The 27,788-nt window shown below is 42.2% G+C and overlaps 1 protein-coding gene across 4 annotated transcripts in view; it reads left to right on the top strand.

Moving 5' to 3' along the window:
* LOC147015048 (uncharacterized) overlaps positions 1–27,788 on the top strand; it is a 68,607-nt gene that overhangs the window by 8,359 nt on the left and 32,460 nt on the right. The window contains exons 1-3 of one of the 4 annotated variants that reach the window (XM_085849405.1): positions 10,122–10,165; positions 14,879–14,968; positions 27,477–27,725. In XM_085849405.1, the coding sequence (XP_085705531.1) occupies positions 14,887–14,968; positions 27,477–27,725 (331 nt within the window). In that variant the 5' untranslated portion in view covers positions 10,122–10,165; positions 14,879–14,886. Of the gene's footprint in view, positions 1–10,121; positions 10,166–14,878; positions 14,969–27,476; positions 27,726–27,788 lie in introns of those variants that run through there. The other 3 variants (XM_085849404.1, XM_085849406.1, XM_085849407.1) reach the window with 3 other exon arrangements.

Here is a 27,788-nt window from a genome sequence, read left to right as displayed (position 1 = left end):
CTGGGTAGTGATTCTGGGGCAGCTGGCCACAGACGTTAATTGGCTGGGTGAACCAGTGTTACATGCCACATCCAATCGACCCTGGGTCAATGGCAGGTGTGGATCCATGATTTTAGATTGGGAGGGGAGGAGAGGTGCAAAAAATTGCATTGCACTGAAAAACATAATTTTGCTGAACAGAGCGAAGTGGACTTTTTTTTTGTTGTTGGTTTTTCTCTAAGAAAGAAATTTGTTGGTTTCTCTCTAAGAAAATAGAATTCTAAAATTCTAAGACTTCTAAATATAGACAAGGCTCTAATACACTTAAAAATAAGTACTCCAATGAAAAAAATATTTTGCTAAAAGCGTAACATTTATTTAAATTATTATCTCATCATAGAAATCCAATTGAATGAAAAGCAGACATTACGTACATATAATCAAACAGATGACATCATGATCAAAACAATACTGCTTTGAATTTTCACCCATTTTGAATACCTACTGTACATGATTGGCCATTGTTGTTGTTGGTGTTGATTGTTCAATCAGGAAATTTAAATGACAATAACAGAAACTACACCGAAAATACCGAATTGATATCCATCTTTTTCAATAAACTATTAACATTAATTTAATTTTTTAATGTCCGGAGATAAACGATATACGTTAATTAGTCCATGAGAGTTGATCGTGGAAAATCGTATCATATAATGCATGATATCGCTCCAAGCAAACAATTTGAAAACTACAGTACTTACAAAAGCGATGTACACAACGATTAGTAGCTATGATGCACAGGCATTGATGATAATATGAGTGAGGAAAGTGGGGAAAAAAACTTTATCATTAAGAAATCGTTGCGGCCTGTTCCCAGTCAAGGCATGGTTGAGCAGGCCAAAAAACATGGCGGCTTCAGACCCCAGCGAGGTTACCCAGGAAACGCCTCAAGGCCTCGGAGAGCGAGGTGGCCAAGGATCGCCTGATGAAGGATATAATTAAATAAGGCCATTAATTATCTTCAAAAGGGGTGCTTGAATTAACCCAAACATCCAATTTTCACTCACTTCCTTGGAGTTTTCTTAGTTTGCATGCAAAGTTTCAGGCTGCTAGGTTTGATGGTTTTGGAGTTAAGGAGGAGACCACACACACACACACACACACACACACACACACACACACACACACACACACACACACACACACACACACACACACACACGCACTGATTCACACACATTGCCTTTAATTAATACATGAGCAAATACCACCCGTTGCTTCACTGACGGTAATAATAAAGGGGAGAGGGAGAAAAAGAGGGAGGGAGGGGTGTGGGAGAGAGAGCGGGGAGAGTGTAGAGGTAGAGGGAGGAGGGGGGAGTGAGGAGGGGTGGGGGAAGGGCAGACTGTGAGGTGAGAGGAATGGAAGGCAGACGTGCGGTGGAGCGTTAATTACAATTCAGACCGTCTCATCAAAATGATTCTGCTTGGAATAACAATTAAGATTGAAACAAAACAATGTCTGAAATCCATTTTCTTCCTTGCATACTATAAATGCGCTCCAGAGACAAACGCCTGTCCGGACAAGTTCAGAGACAAACTCTTGTCCGAACAAGTCCGGAGGCAAACACCGCCCGGACGCGTCTGGAGCCAAGCGGTCCGGAGACAAACACCACCCGGACACGCCCGGAGACAAACTCTGCCCGGACACGTCTGGAGACAAACACCGCCTGGACGCGTCCGGAGACGCACACTGCGTGGATGCATCCGGAGATAAACACCGCCCGGACACATCTAGAGACGTCCGGAGATTTGCCTTCCTAGAAGAGAATGCAAGTTGCTTTAAAACAACAGCCTCGCCACAGGATTTAGAGCATCAAGAGTGGGAGCATGGGTAAGATAACTGAAGACAAAATGGGATGAATCTGTGCATAAGAGAGCAGGTGTGTGTGTAAGAATTCTGAGGCTGAATCAATATCAGAGGCAGTCGATACAGGAGACCAGTTCTAAAGAGAGATGGCTGCTTGCAGTCCCTGCCAGTCTGCCTGAGTGAACTGCCAGACTTGCCGGCGCTGAGGCAGCTCTCTGAGAATTAATGGCCACAGAGATGTTGACCATCACAAGCACATGGTCAGATGAGCCAATTGGGGCAGAGGATACAAATGGGGGCAGAGGTAGGGAAATTGGTCATCACGAAATCCAAGAGGGAGGATTTGTCATTGGGAGAAATCCAGGTGGGAAAGTTCACAGATTGAGTCAGATCCATGGAGTCACAGAAATCCTTTCAGAAGTGCCTTGGCTCGTGAGAGAGGTACCAACACCCAGCCAATTGCCATGGTGACAAATGAAGTCACCGCACATGAGGAAGACAGAGTGGGATGAGTGATTAAAAGTTCCATGTCATCTGAGAGAGATGTACAGTAGATGGAGTCATCACTGTTGGGAGGATGGTACAACTTACAGACAAATCTGAGGTGGGAGCAGAGGGGAAGTCACAGTCAGAGGTACTCCTTGGGTTTGAGAGGTGTAAGAGCAGTACATGGAGTGTTAGAAATTGAGTTTTTGATATAAAGTGTGACTCCACCGTCATGACGGGGTTCAGGAGGATCAAACCAGAGGAGACACTAGCCAAGGAGAGACATGAAAGAGTCAGGGACGTCCTGTGGGAAGGAGGATTCAGTTAAGCAGATGATGTCCGGTATATCAGGCAGCAGCCTAGATTGAGAGATCTCTCAGGTTGGAACGGAGGCCTCGGATGTTTGAGGTCCACACAGTTACAGAGAGGGGGAGGAGCTGCTGAGGATGTGGAAAGGAGCAAGGAGAGGATGCATAGCGGATGGCAGCTGGGAGGGGGCGAAGCCTGGTGGGGCAGGGGTGAAGCTGTGAGGGAGAGGAGCTGAGAAGGGGCAGGATGAGGTTTAAGATGAGAGGGGGAGCAGAAAGGGGGGAGGGGTGGTGCTGACATGGAGGGGTTTGATACCATGCATGCAGGTGAAGGGGAAATGTTTGTTGTGTGTTCATGGCCTTTGAAAAATTGACACCTCAGGATTCCCAGACTGGATAACCTGTGACAAACTTCATTGGCGTGGAGTGTGTCTTTTGGTTGAGGGCATGGAGGAAAATTTGGCTGTAAGAGAAAGGGGAGGCTGGATGAACGAAGTGTTTGGAAGTGAGATTTTGTGAAATTAGCCTAAATGTTAAAGAGAAAAGGAAGAGATTTTGATGAAGAAGAAGAATGAATGGGTTGTTCATGATGGAGTAATAAGCAGAGTAAGTCGCTTAAAATACATCAAGCTTTAAACTTTAGTCTCACTTTTTTAACGCAGCAATTGATGGTACTGGAAGCACACCAGAAGGAAGGGAATTCCCCATGTTCACAATTCGATGGGAAAAGGCCGTGGAACAGAAGTACCTTCATGCTGGCCGCTTGATTTTTATTTATTAATTTTTTAAAGGGTTTCCACACCGGGTATTATCTTGATGAAAGATGACTGAATTATGTCAAAGTTTTCAGAAACTCACGCGATCTTAAAGACCTCAATAAGATCCTCATAAAATTTATATTAACATAAAATCTATCGAGATGTGCAAAAGATACCCTGTTATTTGAGGCTTGACACCATGAAAGTTGCTTAACCTGAGGGTGCTGCAACCTCCATCCGTCAATCGGGTGATATTTTACGAGAACAGCCGCCAAATGTTTTGCGCTCTCCGGGTGAGGTTCAATTCCAGTGCGGTCCAGAGATGGCTCCAAGGTGCAATTAAAATCACCAGCTAGGCAGACAAGACCACCAAAATCAATTTGAGCTAAATAATTATCAAGAAGAGAAAAGTAATCTTTTCTTCTGGAAGGATCACTTGGGACATAAGCATTCAGTAATGTGATCTTTTGACCTGCATACGAAAAAAACAACAAAAACCAAATGGCCTTTCATAAATTCATGAAATGCTCTTTGGTCAGATGAGATTTTTGAACAAAGCCAGAAAGCGACTCCTGCTCTCGGAGAATCAGACGAACTGAAAAACCAGGAACCTCATATTGTATTCTGCTGAACAGGTGTCCCCACAACGTCCATCCTAGAGAAAAGCTCCGTCGACATACCTTTGCTCTAATAATAATTTGACATACATTTTTCGTATCAGGGCGCGGCCCCCATTTATGTTTATACTTGCAATATACAAAACCACAAGGAGTTTTCAGAATTTATTGAAAGAGCTGATCATCAAAGTTCTTTCCTTGCGAGGGATACAATTTTTTTCAGCCTGTACATCTGGGACTCGGTCACCATAGGCTGCCGGAGTTTTTTTATGATGCGAGAAGCAGTATCATGGAATTTGTGAAAATGCGGAAAAAAGTCAATAAGCTAGATCTTTTTACGATAAGTATTCTGGAGAAATTTAATTACTTCAGCCGGAGAGGGGGTGTCTAAGTCCTCACAGTCCTGCAAATCCCCAGTTGCACTTTCTGTCTCACTAGAATCCGACATCGAACAAGTGTCGTCCAAAACGCACGATTCGTGCTCAACAACAACAACGTCTTTCACCTTTACAGGTGCAGGAGACACTGGTCACGGCTTAACGAAGACCAAATCCTCAGGGAATGGATCAATCTCCGTTTTTGAGGGTTGTGAGGGTACTAGGCACACCTATTGTTTGAACATCATGACTGAGGTCACCATTTACCGATGCACCATCTGTAGACGATCCATCTCGACTTGGAGTATCGGCTGTTGTAGCCTGTTGATGCTCCATTGCCTCCTCTTTGACACTTGGAGGACAGGATTAAACACCGAAGAGGTTCGGGTTAGCCTCACTCTAACCGAGTGAAACCCTTTTCACAGCAACTGCTTCAGCATATGAAACAGGCTCAATTGTACTTGAACCTTGGTGCCGTCGTTTTCCACGTGCAACCATGCAAGGCTCATTCATATCCTCAGTTTGATTTTCGGAATTTTCGCCTGGCTCTGAAGGAGCTTTCCTGCCTGGCACAGGTTCCTGTTCGTTACCAGGTTCTCTCAATGGCTGTTCATCCAAATGACTGGGACATTCGATTTTTAATATGTCTGTACTGACCACACTTAAAACATACCAAGGTCTGCAATGTAGCAAACACCCGGTATGTATATTTATTTTGTTTAATTTTCAACATGACTTACAACTGTTGAATGTCTGTCGTTAGAATAAGAAATAATAGACGCCAAAAGGACAGGACATGTTTTACCTGCTGATCCTTGAATCGGACAGGAATGAAGGTTACTTTGGGCACGACATTACCATACTGTTCCAAAGCAGCCTTAATCTGCTCATTCTTAAAGCTGCTGTCACACCTTTACGATTTAGCCAGCATATGCCGACGTATGAAAAATTTGTCTAAAACGCTGGCACACGTCGAATACGTTATGGGTAAGTTTTGTATACGTTAAGAGCACGCTGAAGAAACGCTGGCATACGTCGTAGTACGCCGAGCTCGTCAACAAATTTTAACATGCTCAAAATTTTTCGACGTATGCCAGCATATGACTCACACATTCCGCATACGCTGGCCATAAGTTGTAGGCACGTTACACGATCGTTGACACACGTCGACACACGTTACTTGTAAGTTACTCGTAAGTCGAAACACGTCGAGGTAATGTTTTGCGTATCCGAAACTTATTTCTAACCTATGAGTAACGTGTTGTAGGCATGTTACGCGATCGTTGACACACGTCGACACACGTTACTTGTAAGTTACTCATAAGTCGAAACACGTCGAGGTCATGTTTAGCGTCAGTGTTCCCAGACTCAATGTTTTGTTTTTTTTCTTCTTCTTCGGCATGACGGTGATGTTGACACTTCGATTTCTAGTGCGGTTATAATATAATATAATTAATAGGCTGCCGCTCAACGATTTAAATCGTAACCACACTAAAAATCGAAGTGTCAACATCACCGTCATGCCGAAGAAAAATAAAAAAATAAATAAAATAAAAACCATGGAGTCTGGAACACTGACAGGTTCCTCCTGTGTGAACCCCATTTTTACATACCAATTCCCCTAAACGCTGCCAATAAGCCATTATACGGCAGCTGTAAGTTAGTAACACGTTCAGTAAGTTCTGTGGCCGTCCGGAAGACGTCAAATACATCTACATACATCAATATGCGTTGGAGATACGTTACACATAGGTTCAAAGCACGTTACTCATAGGTTAGAAATAAGTTTTGGGGACGCTAAACATTACCTCGACGTGTTTCGACTTATGAGTAACTTACAAGTAACGTGTGTCAACGATCGCATAACGTGCCTACAACTTATGGCCAGCGTATGCGGAACGTGTGTCATACGCTGGCATACGTCGAAAGATTTTCAGCATGCTTAAAATTTGTCGACAACTCGGCATGCTACGATGTATGCCAGCGTGATTCAGCGTGCTCTTAACGTATACAAAACTTACCCATAACGTATTCGACGTGTGCCAGCGTATTCGGCAAATTTTTCATACGTCGGCATACGCTGGCTAAAACGCCAAGGTGTGACAGCGGCTTGACACTTCGGTGTCTAGTGTGGTTATGATTTGAATCGTGGAGTGGCAGCCTTTTAATAGGCTACGCCACGTGATCGTCGGCGATACGCTGCCGCGCTATGCATACGTTAGACTATCGTTGGGCATAGGTTGTGAACGCCAACAACACGCTAAGCATTCGTTCGTCTAAGTTATCTATATGTTATCGAAACGTTCTGTGTACATTACTAATACGTTATGCATACGTCCAACTCGTTATGAATATGCCCAAAACTGGAAAAAAAACATCAATAGTTCAGCGTACGCCAGCGTTTTACATACATTTTGATACCTTGCCATACGTTGGCTAAAACGTCAAGGTGTGACAGCGGCTTAAGGAAAGGAGGAACATTTGAGATGATTGCTTTCACCGATGGTACATCCAATGGTGAAACAAACACGAAGATATCTGGCTCCATACTCAGGCTGGTCTTAACGAGCTGCGTCACCATTTCCTCTTTCAAGACGAAAACGACGATGTGTTGATTCATCCTCGATGCAGCAATTACATTTTGCATACCGATGGATTTTCCAACACACAAAATGATTTGCTCCACCGAGATTTTGGGAGGTGGTGTGCATGACAAACCACTTTTCCGAGTCAACGATTCCAAACCAGGAGCATATTCGACGTTCGCCATGACACCGGGCGGGGAAAAACACTCGATACCTCGGAGAAACAAGCACCGTGGAACCGAGAGCACTCTCTCACTCTCAAACTCGAGGAAAATAAAACCTAGAAGAGAGCAAAGGATAAATAAACAGAGAGAAAAGGGTGGAATGCAATACCACCACATGCAGCACACCACAACAACCGCCGTGCAGCAACGCCTTGTGATTACACGCATGTGGTAGCAGCTGGAGAGAAAGAAAGAGAGACAGAGAGGAGGGAGAGAGAAAGACAGAGAGGGGAGAGTGCTGCAATGTATTCGGAGGGGGTAGAGCGAGGATGGGACAAAGAAACAGAGAGGGGTGTGGGTAGAGGAGTTAGCCGAGCAGAGAGAATGTTCTCCTTCAGGAAACACACACACACACACACACACACACACACACACACACACACACACACACACACACACACACACACACACACACACACACACACACACACACACACACGCCGTGTGACGGGGGAAAAAATGGATCTGTAATTTAGAAAACACGTAACTACGGAAATAGGCTCAGAAATCAGGTGTTATCAAATATAATTTTACTTTGAAACTGACAAAGACAAACATATAACCTTTTTTTCTCTCTTTTTTTTGTTGTTGTATACCTTGCCGAGGCTCGTGTGAGAGCTAACACACAACACACAGCAAGGGGGGCATCAGACAAGAGAGGCGGGAGTACGAAGGACAAAACAGGAGGGGGGGATCAGGACAAGAAACAAAACCTTTGTAAATCATGTACCTCTACCTTGTAGCTACTGCTGACTGGACATCCCGATCAGGACACAAACTGCACAGCAATCGACTGTGGTAGTGTGGGGTACTTGGCAAGTGACTTAAGCACTCCAACTCGATGGTTAATAAGAAACATCCATCCATCAGGACCATACTCTGTGCAGAGTGTTGACTCTGTGCAGACTACCGAAGCAGTGGCTATTACATACGTGGCTATCCTTGGCTATTACATACGATCCTGGACAGGTCACCACTCCAACACAGGATACCAGCAAGCTGGCACTCATTTTTGCCAACCTCGGAAAGATGACAGGCAGAGTCAACCCCACCTGGTATTAATTCAACAGGTGAGCGGGATTTGAACTCATGACCCAAGAATCCCAAGCCCACCAACCTAACCATTATGCCAACACCAGATACGATAAGGAACAGCTGCCTTGGCAAGAAATTTCAAGATGATTGGTACCAGCACATACCAGCAAAAAAACGAAACATCTCCAATTTCTTCACATTTTCAGATTTCACTCCTGATTTTGAGTTATTTAGTCCACGTGATCCGATCCTCCAAACTCAAATTATATTTCAATGATTTTCTTCAATTAGTCCGTGAGAAAAGATCGTGGAAAATTGAGTCATACAATGCATGAAATTCCTCCAAGCTCCTAATTTGAAAACTATCGCACTTACAAAAGCGATGGATGCAGAGATTAGTAGGTACTGTATGGAGATGAGGCAATCGATGATATGAGTGAGGAAAGTGAAAAATACAAACATTTTGAGCACATGATCGTTAATAAACTGTTGCGGCCTGTTCCAACTCAAGGCATTGTTATGCAGGCTGAACAAAATGGCGAATTAAGACCCCAGCGAAGGAGAGTGAGGTGGCTGAGGAGCACCTGATAAAGGATATAATTAAATAAGGCTGTTAATTATCTTCAAAAGGGGTGATTTAATTAACCCAAACACCCAATTTTCAGTCGTGCACTTCCTTGGCATTCCCTTAAGATGCATGCAAAGTTTCAGGCTGCTAGGTTTTATGGTTTTGGAGTTATGAAGGAGACACACTGCCACCCCCCCCCCCCAGACACACACACACTTATTAGTCTAGAATCTACATGTTTGAGGTTTCAACTTTTTCATGTGAAAGAAAAGGTTGCATTCAAAAGAGCCCCAGCTGTTTATGCTATAACTATAATCGTGTATTCTGGTCCTGTGGATGAGGAAATAGGCGTTTTAGTGTGACCATGGCACTTGGCCTTTGACTCAATGTGCATGTGTATTAATGAGTGTGACTCTGTACTTTAATCTTGGGGCTGAAGTACATGTGCTTAGCTTTGTTATAATGTTTGATTATTTTACTTGTTATTCAGGATGTGGCATTCATGTCTCACACATATATTTCTGTAATAAAACAAGACTGAACAAAGTAAATCATGCTTTTAGTACATTATAGTAAAGTACCGGTATGGGAGATTGTGTGACATCATAGCATTTTACACAACCCAGCTCTACTTAAAAATCACATCTTTTAAACGCTGTCCGTAACAATTGATGCATTCCTTGCATCGAGCAAGTACATTGTCCATTGTTGTTTTCAACGTGTCGTTAACAGCAGCAATTGTCTCTTGTGTCTTCACTGTATAGCATCTCACTTGCTTAGATGGACAAACACTACCGTCTTCATAAAATTTTCTGTCCAAATAGAGAATGGTGTTACGACACAGGGCATTTGTGCATGGAAGTTCCCTCCAGAATGCTCGCTGACTTGCAATAACAGAGCCGACTTTAACAAAGAGTTGTACAGTTTTAATCTGCGTTTGCACGTCATAATGCCTCATCATTAAAATCCTCAGGGCGTCCCATGCAACGCACAAAAACAAATAATTAATTATGCAGATATTTCTTTAAAATTTATGCTTTATTAATGTATCACAAATAAATGCCACAACCTGTGATTGATCTTTGAAAAGAGATGACAACCAAGGAGTCAGAAACGCGTCCATGGATTGATTGCTTTCCCCACTGGGTGAGATGATGATTGTGTCAAAACAGGCATCGATAGCCATGTAAACTGACTCATACTGACTGATGGTGTGCTCGGCAGGAAGCAGCCGTCACTGTATTAGGCAATAGGCAGTTCTCCATTTTTCACAGACAGAACATAAGCCGGTTTACTGAGCCACCAATGTTGCCATGCATGCACGTGCGTGTGGGTCACTGCGGACTGGTACGTCATCGGGTAAGGATGCCATCGCGACTGTCCGTTATGGTGTAATACCACACATTGGGAGTTTTTTAAGACGTTTGGCACACTTGAGAGTGCCTCGATGACCATTTGAGCACGGTTGGTGAGTGTAAGCATTTGTAATAATTTGTTCATGGTGCCGGCAATCACTCACTCACTCGTTCTGAAAGATGCTGTGGCATGGTGAACGATATACCAACTGATGCCAGGTTAACATCCCTCCGAGGGACGACACACATCGTGATGACGCCCTACCTGTACTGTGTGATGCCATTGTCAATTAAACGAAACACCTGATTGTCAATCCTCAATCACAATATCATCGACACAGGTGATGGTTTTGCAAATGAAATATAAATACTGTATTAACTTTTGTTGGCATGGTTTGAGTTCCCAAGAAACGTTTTCACAAGAGTGAGTGTGATTAATTGGTTAATAAATAAATTATATATATATATATATATATATATATATATATATATATATATATATATATATATATATATATATATATATCACGATATTTCAAACATGTATTGGGTCCGATATGTTCTTGGGGATCTGGTCTTACATGGTGGAGGTCCGCGCTCCACCGAGTGCCCTTCCAGTTGTGACTGTGACAGCGACGTTTCCACCGTTCCGTGATGGTGCGTCCACCAAGGTGCTCGTCACCAAATTCCACTATGTGTCACAGCGAACATACGTCAGATATGTAATATGAATCGAATAATAATGTCATTATAATGGTTTGATTCAGTAAAATGATCAGCGGACCCCGTAGAGCACTTGTTATGGCGAACAATTGTTGACTCTTGGTGGTTCGTGGTCTCCAAATCGGAGGAGTCTCACAGACCAGCAGGTGACCTTCTCGGCTATCAGGCATTATCTCTGACCAAATGACCTTTCGCAGCGATAGGCCGACTGAGCATTTTAAACCGACTTGTGGTCCATGTTGCATCGGAAAGTCTTTGAGGCTCACCGAGCACGTCTCCCCTGGACATCACCGTTCCACACGCTCATCGTGCTCGAACACCGAGTCCTTGGTTTCGTTCGTTTCTAAGCTTGGCCTATTTCGTATTAAAAATGGCAAACTGAATTGCTTCTTTCGGACTTGGGTGTGATTTTTATTCATTTATAAAAGTCGAGGTTTTTGTGAGTGATAAAACACAGAACAGAACATATCTGAACAGCAAGAAATGTGTAAAGCAGTGAAACGTACTACCAGGTGGGTAGAGGGACACTTGGAGGAAAAATAGACGTTTTGCCAATTCTACCGACGGGGTTCGGTAAAACTGGGGTTTGGGGGGTTTTTTTCCTTCTCATACTCTATGACAATATTTTCCCAAAGTTTTATCATTTATCGCTTCCGTGATCTTTGACCAGGGGTGTGAAAAATATGGCCTGAGGCCCTCAACCATGTACATATATATATATATATATATATATATATATATATATATATATATATATATATATATATATATATATATATTTATATATTTATATATATCACAATATATATATATATATATGTCACAATATATATATATATATATATATATATATATATACATCACAATATATATATATATATATATATATATATATATATATATATATATATATATATATATATATATATATATATATATTGTGAGAATCGTTATCACCAGGCCACATATATATATATATATATATATATATATATATATATATATATATATATATATATATATATATATATATATATATATATATATATATCACACAATAGGAGAGAATCGTTATTTTTTATCACAACAAGAGAGAATAGTTATTTATATATATATATATATATATATATATATATATATATATATATATATATATATATATATATATATATATATATATATATATATTTCTATATGTACATGGTTGAGGTTCATGTATATATATGAATATATACATGAACACACCGAGCCGCAAGCGCGAATGGCGGCCTTTCCGAGGGGAAAATTCGGATCAGAAACGCTTCACGAGCACTTCTCCTCCGTCCAATTAGCGAGCGCGGGGCGGCTTGGCCCCACCTCCAAGCGTGTGTATGTGAAGTCCGTATATGCAAATTTTAGGATCAGGAGAGGTTCACGACCAATGGCTGACCGGGGGGGGGGGGGCGTGGCCCTGCCTCCAATCGCGTTCGGATCCTAAAATTTGCATATTGGCTGCTCCTGCCGCCTATAAAAAGGCAAGCGCAAGGCGAATCGAGGAGTTGGGTTTTGGAGTTGCTTGGAGAGTGTCGTCGAGAGGTTGCTCTTGGGGGACAAGGAGCGTTGCGTTGGTGGAGTGGAGTCGAGTGTGCGCGGTGGAACTGCAAGCAAGGGAGCTCGGGTCCGAGGCAGGAAGGATGGCAGTCTGCGACGAGGCTGCGGTGTGGGGGATTGCTCGTCTCGTCGCGGGACCCAAGCCAGCCAGCCACTCCCCTCCCCCAGGGCATCAACAATTCCCCCTTTTCCCCGTGCTGAGATAGTGCAAAAGGAGGCCCCGTTCCCACCCCACTCCAAACGTGGTGCCAACAAAATCCACCAAGGGGCACGAAGTCGGGGCACAGCGGCGCGGCCACATTTGCGGCTTGCCCGCCAACGCATCACGAGGACGCGGGTAAGACCTCCCCGGTCTCGCGGACCTGGTCGCTCCTCCAGGTCACACGGACATTTGGCCTACGGGCTTGTCTGCCTCCTTGTCTGTGAGGGTGGCTTCTTTCCTTTGCTTTTGTGTAAATGTGTGTTGGCGCCGTCTGTGAAATAAAACTGTATAAGTGTTGCCGTGTGTGCGCGGAGCCGGTTTTAACTCTTACATTTGCTTTATGTGCATTTTGATTCTGTATGGCTGTATATACGTGCTTTCCGTGTGCCGGGAAATAAAATGCTTGCTTGTTGAACTGTGCCCGTTTCGCTTTGTGTTTTCTCTATTGACTCTCCTTCCTGCTTCACTTCACGTCAGGGGTTCCTAGTGGGTGCAACATCCTGGTAATTAATCTGAACCATCCAGGTCGACGATAACACCGCTCGGTTATCCCGATAGTACAGAACGGGCCACCCAAGCGGCTCATGTCCGGAGTCGACCTGTGGCGAGGTACGATCGCTCGGTTTACCATCCGCGTGGGTACTTAGGTAGGTCGAGTTTGGTGAACACCCCTATCCTACGCGGGTGGCCGATTGGCACGATTGTGGTGAGGTCGAAAGGCCCACCTATGACTAGCTCCCGGCGTTGGTCCGAGAGGGTCATGACAGAATTGTCCGTCCGGTGGGCGACGTGCCGCGATTCGAGTTACGTGGCCGTTCTCACGCCGGCGGGCGCGAATTCGCAACAATATTTATGTATATATATATTCGTGGAGAAAGGAATTGTAGTGGCAGTGCTATTCTGGTGACCAGAGTCTGTGGCATTGTGGTTCCAGAGTGTGCTTTGAGCCTGCGAGATGGGTGGTTCGATTCCGACATTGGATGGATCATACCAAACACTGGATCTTTTCCTTCAAAGCACCCCAATAAATCCTGTCAATGGTACTATTATATAAATAACTTATATAATTTCATTGTTATTTAAATTATTAAGTAAAAAGGGGTGTAGATGTGGTTTCAATGAATAGTAAGAAAATGATTTTATTTAATGCAATGGTCGAGCTCATGGAGGAAATGAACTACAAAAGGCAGAGGGTTTGGAAGCTAGCCAAGGTTGTTGGGGAGAGGAATACACTGAGACTAAAGAAGGAAGAACAAAACTGGTCACAACTAAAATGGCACTCGGTGGAGCACATATCTCCGCCAGGTTGAACAGTGTACGTTTTGTATCCCACTTGATAGGCCGGGACTGTCTCTGGACCTTAACCAAAATCTAATCAACTCCTCGGCACACACCCATCCTGTCCACCAAGTTGTGTCTAAATCTGTCCATTACCTTTTGAGATATCCTGCTGACAGACAGACAGACAAACGGGTGAAAACATAACGTTCATCCACCTTCAGTGGCGGAGGTAATTAATAGCCCAGAGAGGAACAGAATGGGCGAGTGTCAAAGAGATCGTGGATTTGCATGGGTGAGCACATGAGGTACTGATGGTCACCACATTTGAAAGACTGAAGAGAGGAGGATGAGACAATGGACACAGAGAGACGATGTGACCCGTCAAGGGTGGAGGTTGGAGAGCGCAGGAGGGGTAACGCCGCATGTAAGCTTGTATATAGTACAGAGGCCACCAACTTTCCACCAATAGGAGAGTCTCATTCCTTTGGCATCTGCCCTTGCCCTGAGATTCCAGTGCTTACGGTCTTGTTTTTGACCACCTGGAAGAAGAGCAACGTGTGAATCGGGAGCACCAGGCCACAGTGATGAGCCACACACCATGGAGCTCTGTATGACGGTCTTGGTCATGTGATGTACACTATGATGATGGTGGTCACATTGCTCAGGCTCTGTAGAAGATAATCAAACTAAGTGGTACAGCACAGGCATGATGAGGCAAGTATCTTAAACTCCATGGGAAAGAAATGTGTCTTGACCTCCATGGAGTTTAATTGCCCACATTTTAACCAATTCATCTTCCACTGTTTGTATGTAATGGATTGGAATTTGTAATTAATATATATTTTTTTTTCGTGAATTTAAATTATCTAAGATTGTTGTCATCTGGTTTATGACGTATGGGTTTGTTTTCCTGTCTCACAGAAACTGCAATGTCAATCATGAATTTTGAGCAAGGAATATCAACGGCTGCGATATTCCTCCTTGTTGTGATGTTTGATTTTTCCGAAGCAGGTGAGGGTCCTTTACCTGCCTCGTTTAACGCATTGAATCTCATCTTTTCGTCGTTCATCTCACCGATAAAAGGACTCTTGGAATGCAATGCCAAGGTATCGTTTCAACAATCTTTACTGGAAAAGTTATTCGACGTGAATGTTTGGAAATGATAACCGTTGGCGTGTTAGCGTGTTACAAGCGCCAACGTACCGTGTGACGTTGACCGAGTGCTATGGCGTCATGAATTCACGGAGGGATCCTGACGACCACGGTGGAGCAACTAATTTTGTTTCCCCCTTTGGGTCAAAGTTGTCAGTTTACACCCAATGTTTAGATTTCTTTTCCAGGCCTCGGAAGGTGGATGGAGCTTATGTTTTCACCCCTGTCTGTTTGTTTCTTTGTGAAGAAAATATCTCAAAAGCTTTTGGATGGAATCGGATGAAATTTTGGAGGAGAGCTTGAGTACGTGACGTTGGCGAAATGATTAGCAAGGATTAGCAAGGTTGGGTATATAACAAGGAATGATTGATTTGATTTTGGTGAAGATTCCAATTTGGATACGGATCTGAGAATTTTTTAAATTATTCTTTCGAGATTGGACCAAAAAAACGACGTAAAGCAGGATATCTGAAAAAGGTTGTGGACAGATGGGACTAAAACGACGTACAGCACGATATCTGAAAAAGACATATAATAGACGGATTCGGACAAAACTTGGAGGATAAGTTGGTCAGGTGACAAGAACAAGGTGATTACATTTTAGTTCAGGTCCGAATCCAGATCCGGCCTATCGGTGGGATACAAAACGTAAACAAATCAGCCTGGTTTTAAAAGTTTCAAGAAGGCGATTTGTGTTCTCCAGTGTTCAAACATGTGATTTCATTTGATAGAAAATAAAGATTTTGAAGGTCGAAGGAAAGAAAAAAAATTGGAGACGTTTACCGCCGTTGATGTCAACACACCTCGTGGTCTTTTATATCAATGTGTGTTGATTAATGATCAAAAACATGATTTATTAATGCATTTAAAGGGTGAGAAAACCTGAGAATTATCAAATTGAGCACTGAGCTACATTTCAACGTCATTTGATTTTAAAAGGGAACTTCTTCTTCGTCTTCTTCCTCGCCTTCTTCATTACCATCCATTCTCAGCGTGTGCGGTCGGATCAGGATGTTACTCTGATTTCTACCTGGAGGGAATGATTTTGGCCTTTGTGGAACCTGCTGGCCATGCCTGATGTTGCGATGTTAGATCGAAGGTGGCAGGTATTAATAATTTGTTCAGGGTGCCGGCGATAACTCATCTATTCTTCACGAAAGACCTCATGGAATCTTTAACGTTCACCAACGACCAGTGCTGGCACACCGGTTCTCCAGCTAAACGTCCTTCCAATGGACGGCAACGCGCGGATGCCTCTCCCACCTTGTGAAACACCAGGTTGATGGTTTGCAGGTGGATCGATATTTGATTCCAAGGTAGACGATGCAAAGATGAGTGTGTAAACCTCGATGCTATCTTGCCAGACAAGGTTGTAAAGGGAAACAGATATCTGCTAAACACAGGTAGGTTTTGACTCTTGCTGATGCAGTTGTTGATACGTTCCTCATACACGAAACATAGTTGTTGATTATTATGTTCAGCAATAAAAGAGTTCCATTTTCACACATTCATTTTGGATCATTAATTTCCTATCCAGGCAATTCTCCAACTCATAAATCCCTTATCCTTCATGCAGTAAAACATAAGGACAATGATAGATAATCTTGCCCACGTCAAACCCAGTGCCTCGAGAAGCTTCCTCTTGATTTGATTTGGCTTCACCCAGCAATATACGGATCATCACAAACTTGTTACCACCTCCATTAGGCAAAGAGTGTGTACTTACCCTCAAACCTTGTAAATTTGTACTCCAGTGGTGTTTGGTATGACATCACCTTATTTTGATTGATTGTTGTTTTTAACACTAATCGGAAAACAATCTTTCGTTTTACTGTACCTTGGCTCACGATTCGTTCCGATCGCACATGCACAAATAACAGTGAGATCATGATTTTTACTCTCTCAGTCTGCCTGGCAGTTAAACAAAATTGAAAATCATTCCAAACAGGAAACTTACTGTTTTTAATGATGTCATAAAGGACACAAACAGGAGGTACGAATAGCGAATGTAATGTGTTCGACAGGGTGGTATAATAGACACTGGGTAAAATGGCGGTAAAACCAGGAATTTATTTGAACGACTTTTACAATCTTTATTTTATTTCAATTGAATAATGTACTTGAAGACTGCAGTACACAAGTCGTTTGCCATAATTCTCCCAAGAACCTCCAATTTAGCAGTTCTTCAATTTAAGTAAAGGTTTAAATGGGTGGTGTATAAGTATAAGGGTGCTGCTTGGGACTTCTTCTGGATGATTTCAATGGCAGTAAACTTTCGGATTAAATGTTTTTTTTTTTTTTAAACGATTGTTAAAATCATCATTTTATTAAAACCTGTTGTCACACACCGAACCTGTTCACAAAATTTCATCTGAATCCGTCCACAACTTTTTGAGATATCCTGCGCACAGACAGACAGACAGACAGACAAACAGACAGAAAGCGGTGAAAACATAACCTCCTTCACCTTCGGTGGCGGAGGTAATAAAGTGGTGAAATTTCGATATTCTTTGAACGATGAATATGTTTCGTGAATACGCAGTGAAGATCCAAGCGGTGACAAAATATCAAACACACTCGATTTTGCGGTAAAAATTTCTCCTGAAATGCGGATTTTTACGCATCCGGGCCCAGTTATGGGAGTTTGAACTTTTTGAAGCCTTTCTGCGGCAGGTTTTCTCAAATCCAACTCATCAGATTGAGGTCAACATGCTCGTGAACCATATTCTAAAATATAACAGAAGAAATAAAAATCGCATTTTTAAATTCAATTGTGTATTGATTTGTGGCAAATATTCTCATCTAAGACTTTTCAACTGATCTCAAGATGGTTTTAATTTTTTTGGGGGGTTTGGAGGGGGGGGCATTTATGTAACTGCAAAAGTGAGGAAATGAGCAGAAACTTTTACAAACGACCTGCATGGCCATGTTTTCATTCATCATTTCTGTCTTTTCATATAATTTTCCAAAGTCGACACTTTTCTTTGTTGCATCTCAATTAATTGCACTTTCATTTTTTTCCTGAGTCGTTCTTGGATGCTTGGCTGGCAGGATAGCCTGTAGGTATGTGCTGTGAGCTGTCACACCGTGAGCTGTCAAGCCTGGGCTCGAATCCCGACCCAGCCATAAATTCTTACCCTGGTGTTTAACATGAAGGAAGAGCCATTGATGTGTGCTTGTTGATGGACATTAATGATCCCACGGTGTCCTTCACAAAAAGTAGGCAAGTTATCACCAGCAACATGGCCAAATTTTTTATTTCTGCTCGAACGACTGCTATCGACACAGGGTGTCCATAACGTCCTCATGTAACTGATATTTTATAACTTTTAATTTACACGTGATATGAACAAACTATAAATGGTGCATGAAAGTATAATTCATCAAGTCTTTACCCAACACAGTTCACATCTTTAGGCTTCATCATAACCACCATGTTTTGATCTGATTGTCCAACTTGTTAAAAAGATTCTCCAGTTGTTGCTGAGTAATTTAATTAATTGCATTTGTGATCGTCACTGTAAGTTGATCCAAATATTGTGGTTTTTAAGAGTAAACAAGTTTTACATCACCCCATAAAATACAGTCTCATGGGGACGGGTCCGGTGAACGAGTTGGCCAAGCAATTGGTCCACGTCGACTAATCCACTTGTCTGGGAGGACATCATTCAAGACCCATCACACATTCGAAGCACCAGCAGGGAGCCGAGTCTTGCTGGTACAAGGTGATATGGGAAAGATTTAATCATCGTACTTCAGGAACCAAATGCGGTAATTGTGGTTGTTGACCTTCCAACCGATTTTGAAGTTGCCTCGTCAGAAATTGTGAACTCGTCAAGAAACCAATGGGGAATTGTAGGTTTAACAACATCAATAAGAACAACATTGATAACAATAAGTGACAAAACTTGATGAATCAATCTTTAAGATGCCATTTACAGTTCGTTCGTCTCATGTATACATCAAAAGTTATAAAAGCTTGAAGTTGCACAATGACTTTATGGACATCCTGTATATACATTGCTTTCAGAAAGTATTCACATCCCTCTACTTTAGTCACATTTTGTTGTTGCAGCTTGAATTTAAAATTGACTACTTAAAAATTTTTTGTCACCAATCTACACAAAATACTCCATAATGACAAAGTGAAAACGTTTTTCGAAATATTTTACAAATTAATTTAAAAAAATACACCCGTGCGGGAGTGACGGTCATCTCTGCGAGAAACGAGTCCGTTAAATAATGTCTAGTAGGTAGATGGCCAAGAGTCCGTAGAAGTAGGTGGTATGATCACTATCACTCTATGTAGTAGAGAGTCGGTAGGTACAGTAGCAAATGGCAGACAGACAACTACGACACAATCCAGTCAGTCAGTGGATTTGATGGGTAGATACGTAGGCCGAGCCTTTTTGTTTTCCAATCTCTTATAAAAAGTGCAACAACAACACTGACGACACCACACTACTCACTCTTACTATCCACAGTTCTGTTCGTTCAGTTCAGAATATTCCAGTGGACTCCACTGGACCAACCGATGACTAAGACAACTGATGACTGTGCACTATATGCAGGAATAATGTTTATATGTGTACGACATAAGATAAACGCGGAAGGAAACCGGAAATATCACAATCACACATGGCGATTATTTGACAAAGCAGTGCTAAACACCGGAAATATCAAAAACACAACAACACCGTAAAAACTTCATATGACTGGACACCTGTCCCGTCGTGTCGGCTGCCAATCAATATTCGTGTCAAAAGAAGGATGGCGTATATCAAAGTGCTGGAAAACAATGGAGATCTCTCCATTGTTTTCCAGCACTTTGACGTATATTAAACACATAACGATATGCCATCCGATATTTTTCGATTCTGATAGCTTCTATGACCTAGACCTATGGCGATTTGCCGATTTGGTGGGGACATTCGGCTATGAGTGGGGGTACCTAAAAAGCTATGCTATGGGCAGGCAGGCGGGCCGCGGGCGGGCAGGCAGGCAGATTATATAATAGGAGTCACAAACCGAGAGTTAACGAATACCAAGCACGAGAACGACCTTTACAAGCTTGAGTTCCTGTTACTAGGGTGTAATGTTCTCGGGTCAGGAGGGATTTTTGGCCAACTTTGAAGTCACGTGACACGAAAGGGAATATCGAAAATCCGGCCTGACCAAATCTAGATATTGTCCCATAGATTCATATGCCACAATCAAATTCAAGATAACTTAAGAAATGTAGGAGGAGATAGATCTTGAAAATCGTCATTTTGCAACTACATGAAGCAGGTTTCGCAAAATTCAAAGTCACGTGACGTGTCGGTATTCTTTCGAATGGATATGAAAGACAAGGTCAGCTGCTATGCAATGACACCATTCACTAACTTTTACCATGCCCAGTGGAGAATATATAGTCTCCTGAAGTTAGGGCAGTTTTTGCAAACTTTGAAGTCACGTGACGCGAAAACGAAAGCGAAATTCGAAATCCGTCCCACCCAAATTTAGATATTGTCCCATATATTCATATGCCACAATCAAATTCAAGATCGCTTGAGAAATGTAGGAGGAGATAGATTTTGAAAATCGTCATTTTCACTTTTTTTTGCCAACTTTGAAGTCACGTGACACGAAAGCGAATATCGAAAATCCGGCCCGACCAAATTTAGATATTGTTCCATAGATTGATATGCTACAATCAAATTCAAGATCGCTTGAGAAATGGCAGAGGAGATAGAATTTGAAAATTGTCATTTTCACTTCAAAGGCCTCATGACCTTGACCTTGACCTTGACCTTCGGTGACCTTGAAAGTCACACCATCGTGTACGTCTCATCGCCCTCTATCAGGATCACGAATGACCAGATCTCCCGCTTCAACTTCATTGTGAACGGACGGACGGATGGACGGATCGAAGGACATCGACACCCATATTATTAGGTCATGCTCGAAGAGATGACCCAATGAAAAGCTGAAATGTTTTGCGTCAATAAGTATTCAACCTCTTTGCTATGACACTCCAAATTGAGCTCAGGTGCATCCAATTTCCTTTGAGCATCCTTGAGATGTCACCACAACTTCATTGGAGTCCACCTGTGACCAATTCAATTGATTGGACATGATTTAGAAAGAAACACACCTTTCTATAAAGTCCCACAGTAGACAGTACATGTCAGAGCAGAAACTCCACCATAAAGTCCAAGGAACTGTTTGTATAGTAGAACTCCACGATAGAATTATGAAGAAGCATAGATCTGGGGAAGGGTATCCCTTTGTTTGCAGCTGGGCAGCAAGAATGGTATGTATTGCTTGCTGATTCAGATGGACTGCCCACCAAATTGCTGATTATTGAAATAGCTTTAATTATTCATACCCCGAAGGGGATGCGAGGCTATTGCAGTGTGTGTGTGTGTGTGTGTGTGTGTGTGTGTGTGTGTGTGTGTGTGTGTGTGTGTGTGTGTGTGTGTGTGTGTGTGTGTGTGTGTGTGTTTGTGTGTGTTTTCACGTCCATGTGTTTTCGCTTTTAAAATGATTCTCTCCAACATTTTCTCTGAAACAGGTAAACAAATAAAATTGAAACGGCATATGTCATCAACTCCCTATCGGACCGTCGGCCAAAGCCTGTTTTCTTGTTTAAATTTTGAGTTCCTTAGTCCCCGTCTTGGGAGTACCGAGGACCATGCTAAACATGTTGAATATTAGTAGAGTAAATTTGTGGTTTGACCCCAAAAAAATTGATACAAAAGGTTTTTCAACGGTTTTGGGTAGGTTTTGACCTCCAAAATAACATACTAAAAATCTACACAAATCCACCTTCCGGAAAGGGCCTATTTTCAAGATGGCGTCCAAAATGGCCGCCGTGGGCTTAAATTTCCATAGAATGTGCAATAGCTGGCCTACATTTGTGATTTTCGTGTCAATTTCTATGTTTTGGAGGTCAACAAATCCAATGAAACCATTTTCAAGGCAGTGATGGGAAAAACCTTAAATCCAAGATGGCGTCCAAAATGGCCTCCAAAATGGCCACCATGGGCATAAAATTGCTACGAAATTGTCAATAAATACCGTGCATGTGTGATATATGTGTCGATTTCTATGTGTTGGCGGTCAACAAATCCACTGATATCATTTTCAAAGTTGATCAGTGATGGAAAAGCCTTAAATTCAAGATGGCGTCCAAAATGGCCCCCCAAAATGGCCGCTATGGGCATAAATTTGCTACTAAATTGTCAATAAATGCTGTGCTTGCGTGATGTATGTGTCGATTTCTATGTTTTGGAGGTCAACAAATCACCTGATATCATTTTCAGAGTTGACTAGTGATGGTAAGGCCTTAAATCCAAGATAGCGTCCAAAATGCCCCCCCCCCCCCAAATGGCCACCATGGGCGTGTACTTGTTTTAAAACAGGCAATAAATGGACTACATTTGTAGTGTTTGTGTTTATTCCTATGTTTTGGAGGTCATGCCCAATCCTTCAAATAGTGTCTACCTGAAAAGTTGTCCCGTGTGTAGTGATCAGAATTAATTGACCATCTTGTGCATAACATAAATAAAAATATGCTTTGGTAATTTAGAAAGTAATAAATTAATCGGCTCTCACAATGATCACCATTTCCTCTAGAACGTACTTTCAATTAAAATGCCTTCAAGTTAGGGTAAATCGAAAACATCAACGAAAGTTCGTTCATTGAAGTAGCATTTACCATAGATAAACTATGCTTCCTCTTCGTCCTCCGATACTGTATAGTTTGAAAGGATTTTCGCAGGTATCAAGTTGACAGGGTCCGCAGACGCTGTGGCATGGCAGACCGTATCCCCTACAGCTACAGCGACTTGTTCTACAGCCAGTTGTGCAGTTGCATCGGATCATCTTCAACAACTTTTCTGGAACAGCGTCCTTGTCTGACATGACTGGAACTAGTTTATTGTCCTCCAGTTTCCAACCCCAGTCTGTTGCCTTCAAGTTTCCGTTCCTCCCCATCCAGACCATAATCTGATAGTATACTCTCAGAGAGTGAAACCTTGTTGAAGACGCTGTTGGTGGCAGATGTTCTGGGGTGACAAACGACTTAGCTGAAGCCAGTTTCTTCACAAAGACATTATATCGCAACTTGGTGAGGGAATCACAGGGATGTCCTCCAAATAATACTTTCATGGCATTGTTGCCGTTTTCCACGACCATGTCTCTTGTTTGGTTGGGGACAAGGAAGGTGTTTGCACAAGTCTTGATTGCTGAATCCCCCTTTGCCAGTTTCTGAAATGCTGACTTTTTTCCAATTCCAAATACTCGAGATGTCGAGTCACACCCAGTGAAGGCATGAAGGAAGAGAAGATGTGGGCATAGCTCTTCACCCAATGATACTTTCAGCTGGTTGATATTGTGCACCTTCCAGTTCCTGGATGAATTGTCAGAACGAAAATACAGTTCTTTGCTGTCGACGCTAGCGTAATGCAATAATAGCACCAACAGATCTGTATCTTCTCCAATCAGGGTAGTTGATTGTTGGTATGACGATGTCACTGCCGCTTTTACTATGTCTACATCGGCATCCCCTGGTGCATGAATTACGTTCAAGCCAATTTTCTTCATTTCCTCACTGATGAGGTTGATAAGCTGTTGCTTGTTGGAGCTCCTGGACAGGAACTCATCCTTTTTGCCAGAGAATTCTGTTCCAGGTGTGAAGCTGACTTCGGGATGAACAATATGGCCACGGCGCTTGTGTGTATTGTCCTTAATAGATGGTCCATCATCATAACCATCAAAAATGACTGTTGCTTTTCCATAGTGACGAATAGTGAAGTCAGCATATGACTTGGCTATCACATTGAAACTGTCCCCGGCTGTCCATGACAAACGATGCAGCAAGGAGCCACCATCAAGAACATAGTGCTCAGTTTGGGGAACAGAGTCAGACACGGTATCATTTGACACTTTGGCAGAATGGTCTCTGATAGCTTGAACTAATTGAGGTTTGTCAGCCTTTCTGAAAATACCTATACCCTCAAACAGGGCAGGGGGAAATGGGCTCAGCTCATAGCCCATGACATCTTCCAACGAAATGTCTCCTGTTTTTGACACAACAAGAAATCTTTGAAAGAGTAGAGCAGGGTCATTTGCTCTGTCTGGACCAAGTTTGACTGAAGATACATCTCCAAGTGTTTTGGCTCTGTCTTTTCGTTTGAAGGAAGATGTGAAAGCGGGTTTATTGACCATACTTTCCATAATCTTCTCTCCAACAGACTTATGCTCATGGACATTCACATCCGACGCGGCCACCACTCCAGTCACAACATTTCTTAGTGAGGGATCTGGAGAAAACGGAGAGCATTCACTGAGTTTTGAACTGATTTTGGCTAGGTCAGAAGCATCTCTTTCCATCCTTGCGCCACGAGATTCCTTGTGTTGTTCACTAGTCGTGTACAAAAGATCAGTGAATTCCTGCATCGCATTGTTATATTCCGACGTGACCGGCGTTGACATTGTCCATAGAGACCGTTGTTCTTCACCCATCCCACTTCCGCGTGTTAGGCCACCAGTGCTCTTCAGGGATCTCATCAAGGTCTGTTCGATGACAAGATCAGGGCTTAGACCCCCCCCCCCCCAGAACATATTACGCCATCCTTTTGGACGCCATCTTGGATTTAAGGCTTTCCCATCACTGATCAACTTTGAAAATGATTTCAATAGATTTGTTGACCTCCGAAACATAGAAATTGACACAAAAATCGCAAATATAGGCCAACTAGTGCCCATTCTATGGCAATTTAAGCCCACGGCGGCCATTTTGGACGCCATCTTGAAAATAGGCCCTTTCCGGTAGGTGGATTTGAGTAGATTTTTAGTATGTTATTTTGGAGGTCAAACCCTACCCAAAACCGATAAAAAAACCTTTTGTATCAATTTTTTTGGGGTAAGGCTATTTTTTGTTGTAGATTTACCCGACTATATGTCTATCTGAAGCAAAAACCATATGCTCCTCAGCCTGAATATTGAGTGCTCACGAGAACTGGCCCAAAACATAGCAATACAGAAAAAATGGTTGCTCAGGACCTGTTTTCCATAGCAACGGTGACATAAGTGTTTTTGTTGAATTTGAACCATGACGAGTGCAAGAAAAGGTGAAATAAGGAATTGCTGAGGATTTTTCATAGTCATACATTAAATGCGCTGCTCCGGCACATGTTCCTATACCTGACCTGACCTGATACATTAAAAGGTACTTTTGGTCTCCGTTGCTAAGGAAGAAATGGACCCTAGCAACCATATATTCATAAACATTTTATTTGCATTTTAGTGTAATATTTGCATTTGCTTATTAACCATAATGCCCGAATTGGTCCATTGAACTGTAAATGGATCCTATGGCAAGAGAGGGATGGAGTGTGTGGATGAAGGGGGTGGGGGTATGGAGGGGGAAGGGCACATCAATCTGTAAAATCCGTAAAATCATCACATCAATCTGTAAAATCTGTAAAGAATCTCAAACTTCTCATATTAACATCAGAATGAAAAGATATCTTCCTTACAATACATGTCTATGTCACAAACTGTCTATCAACCAATGCAGGTTTAAGTAGATGTCAGTCAACATCTGCAAACCAAACTAAAATAATTGTCTGTTAAAATTATACAAGTACAGTACCACATGTATACAGTTCTCTGATGTTTTATCAATGTACAGTACTTGCATCCATCAGATGTCCACAAGCACCAACACGTTACAAAGATGTGGGATTGCAGCAAGTCTTTCTGGCGCTGCACCTTGCTCAATTTCAAAATTTTTGGAGTATTTTTGGCAATTTCGGCTTCCCTGATTCCAGTAGATTTCCACTGATGAAAACTTGCAGCAAATTTCATCCGGTTCACATCAGAAAAAGGAATGATCTTCCCTTTGGCCTCTTCCACAACATGCACGTAGCAGGCTATCTCGAGAGACGCCCATGGTTGGCTGTTTTCATGGATCTCGATTCATCAAACAGCCAATCACTGGATCTCTTTACTAGAGACACTGTAATTGGCTGTTTTTATGATTCTGACAAAGACATCAGTTGTGATTGGTCTACTAAGTATTATGTTATCACTCGATTCTGGTGGGACATCTGGTGATTTTCTATTTTAAAATTCTGCAAAACACTCAATCTTTCTGAACATGAACATCAGTATTTGTGATGGGTGGTTCATAACCTGACATTGACATGAATATGAAGTACTTCCACGGAATGGACAACGGAAATGCATTTTTTGAAGACTCGGCCCACGGTCAATATTGGCTATATAGGGTGAGAATGATGACTCGCATTCATCAGATTCCCACAAGCATCAGCACAGTGAAGAGGCATTCCAACCGTAATTGGATTAATTCAAATCCTTTTCCAACAAAAATCTGAAAATTCATATAACTGATATATGACGCGATGTGAGTGAAGAATTAAATTTATGACATCATAGGTCACATGGTATGGCAGCCATATTGGATTATAGAAGAAAAAAAATTGGGCATCATTTTCTCCGAAACCACTCAACCGAAAGAAATTGAAACTTGGTATACGTCATCAACTTGCCATGGTGTATATAGGGTGATAATGATGATGTCATCAGTGAAGTGGTATTCCAGCCAAAATTGGCTGAATTGAAATCTTTATCTGAAAAATCTGAAACCTCATATCTGATAAATGACCCGATGCGAGTGAGGAATTAAATATATGACGTTCATAACCCATGCCAAGAAACTATGTGACATAATAGGGTGCTTGGACGATATCGGTATGTGGGCCATAATAGTAGTGTGTTCAGTTAACGATGGCATTTGTTCAGAATGAACATTCGAGGTGAGACTATGCGATGTACCGAGTGCTGCTCTAGTTCTCAAGATGAATACAAAGCCTTGACATTGCAAGTGTCAAAATGTCAATTTTGGGTCTGGGGTACCAACACGGAATACCATCATGGAGGATTTGTTGTTTATATGGAGGAGAACTTAAAGTGGAGATTTTTGCCCATCGTACGACCCCTTTGATGATTTCCAGGGATGTGACTATCTCTTCACGCAGATCGCTCATTCTTGCTGGAAGAATAACATCGTCCAGATGGTAGAACATAAGTGGTGAAAATGATTGGTTTTCTGATCACACTGATACAACCATAGTCTATGATAAAAAGCGACGTCATCCTTCACGATGTCACTGCAATTTTCATCTCTACCTGCTTGTATTGTTGTTGTTTTAATTTGAAAATACAAAGCTGGAAACAATAAATGTATGAATGAAGCAAACTGATTGAAAAATTTGAGATTGCCATGATTGAAAAAAGAAGAAAACGAGTTCCACTCTAAATATTTTCCTCCTTTTTGTTTATTTGCTGAGTGCAGTTGACATGGACTTTGAAGGCATCGAGGGAAGCACTATCACAATCAACTGCTCCAAGTTTGTGTCCCCAGGAAGTAAACCCACATTTGGATTTATTCCAGAACTCAGCGATTGTACGAAGTTTGGACACATGCCAAACATTCATTACATTGATGGAGAACAATGTCAACTCGTGGTAAATAATCTGCAGCAAATTGATGCGGGAAAAATCGACCTGGGAGATTTCACAGCAGTACTTGTTATCCGTCCAAGTAAGTTATTGTGGTTTCTGACACGAAGGATGATCAAACTGATATAATCAAACACTGACATTA

This window comes from Eptatretus burgeri, chromosome 12, assembly GCF_056783735.1.
Source record: "Eptatretus burgeri isolate ZD-2024b chromosome 12, Ebu_testis_v1, whole genome shotgun sequence".
NCBI classification, from domain to species: domain Eukaryota; kingdom Metazoa; phylum Chordata; class Myxini; order Myxiniformes; family Myxinidae; genus Eptatretus; species Eptatretus burgeri.
Note: the sequence above shows the minus strand (reverse complement) of the source record. Positions and strands in the feature narration are given on the sequence as shown.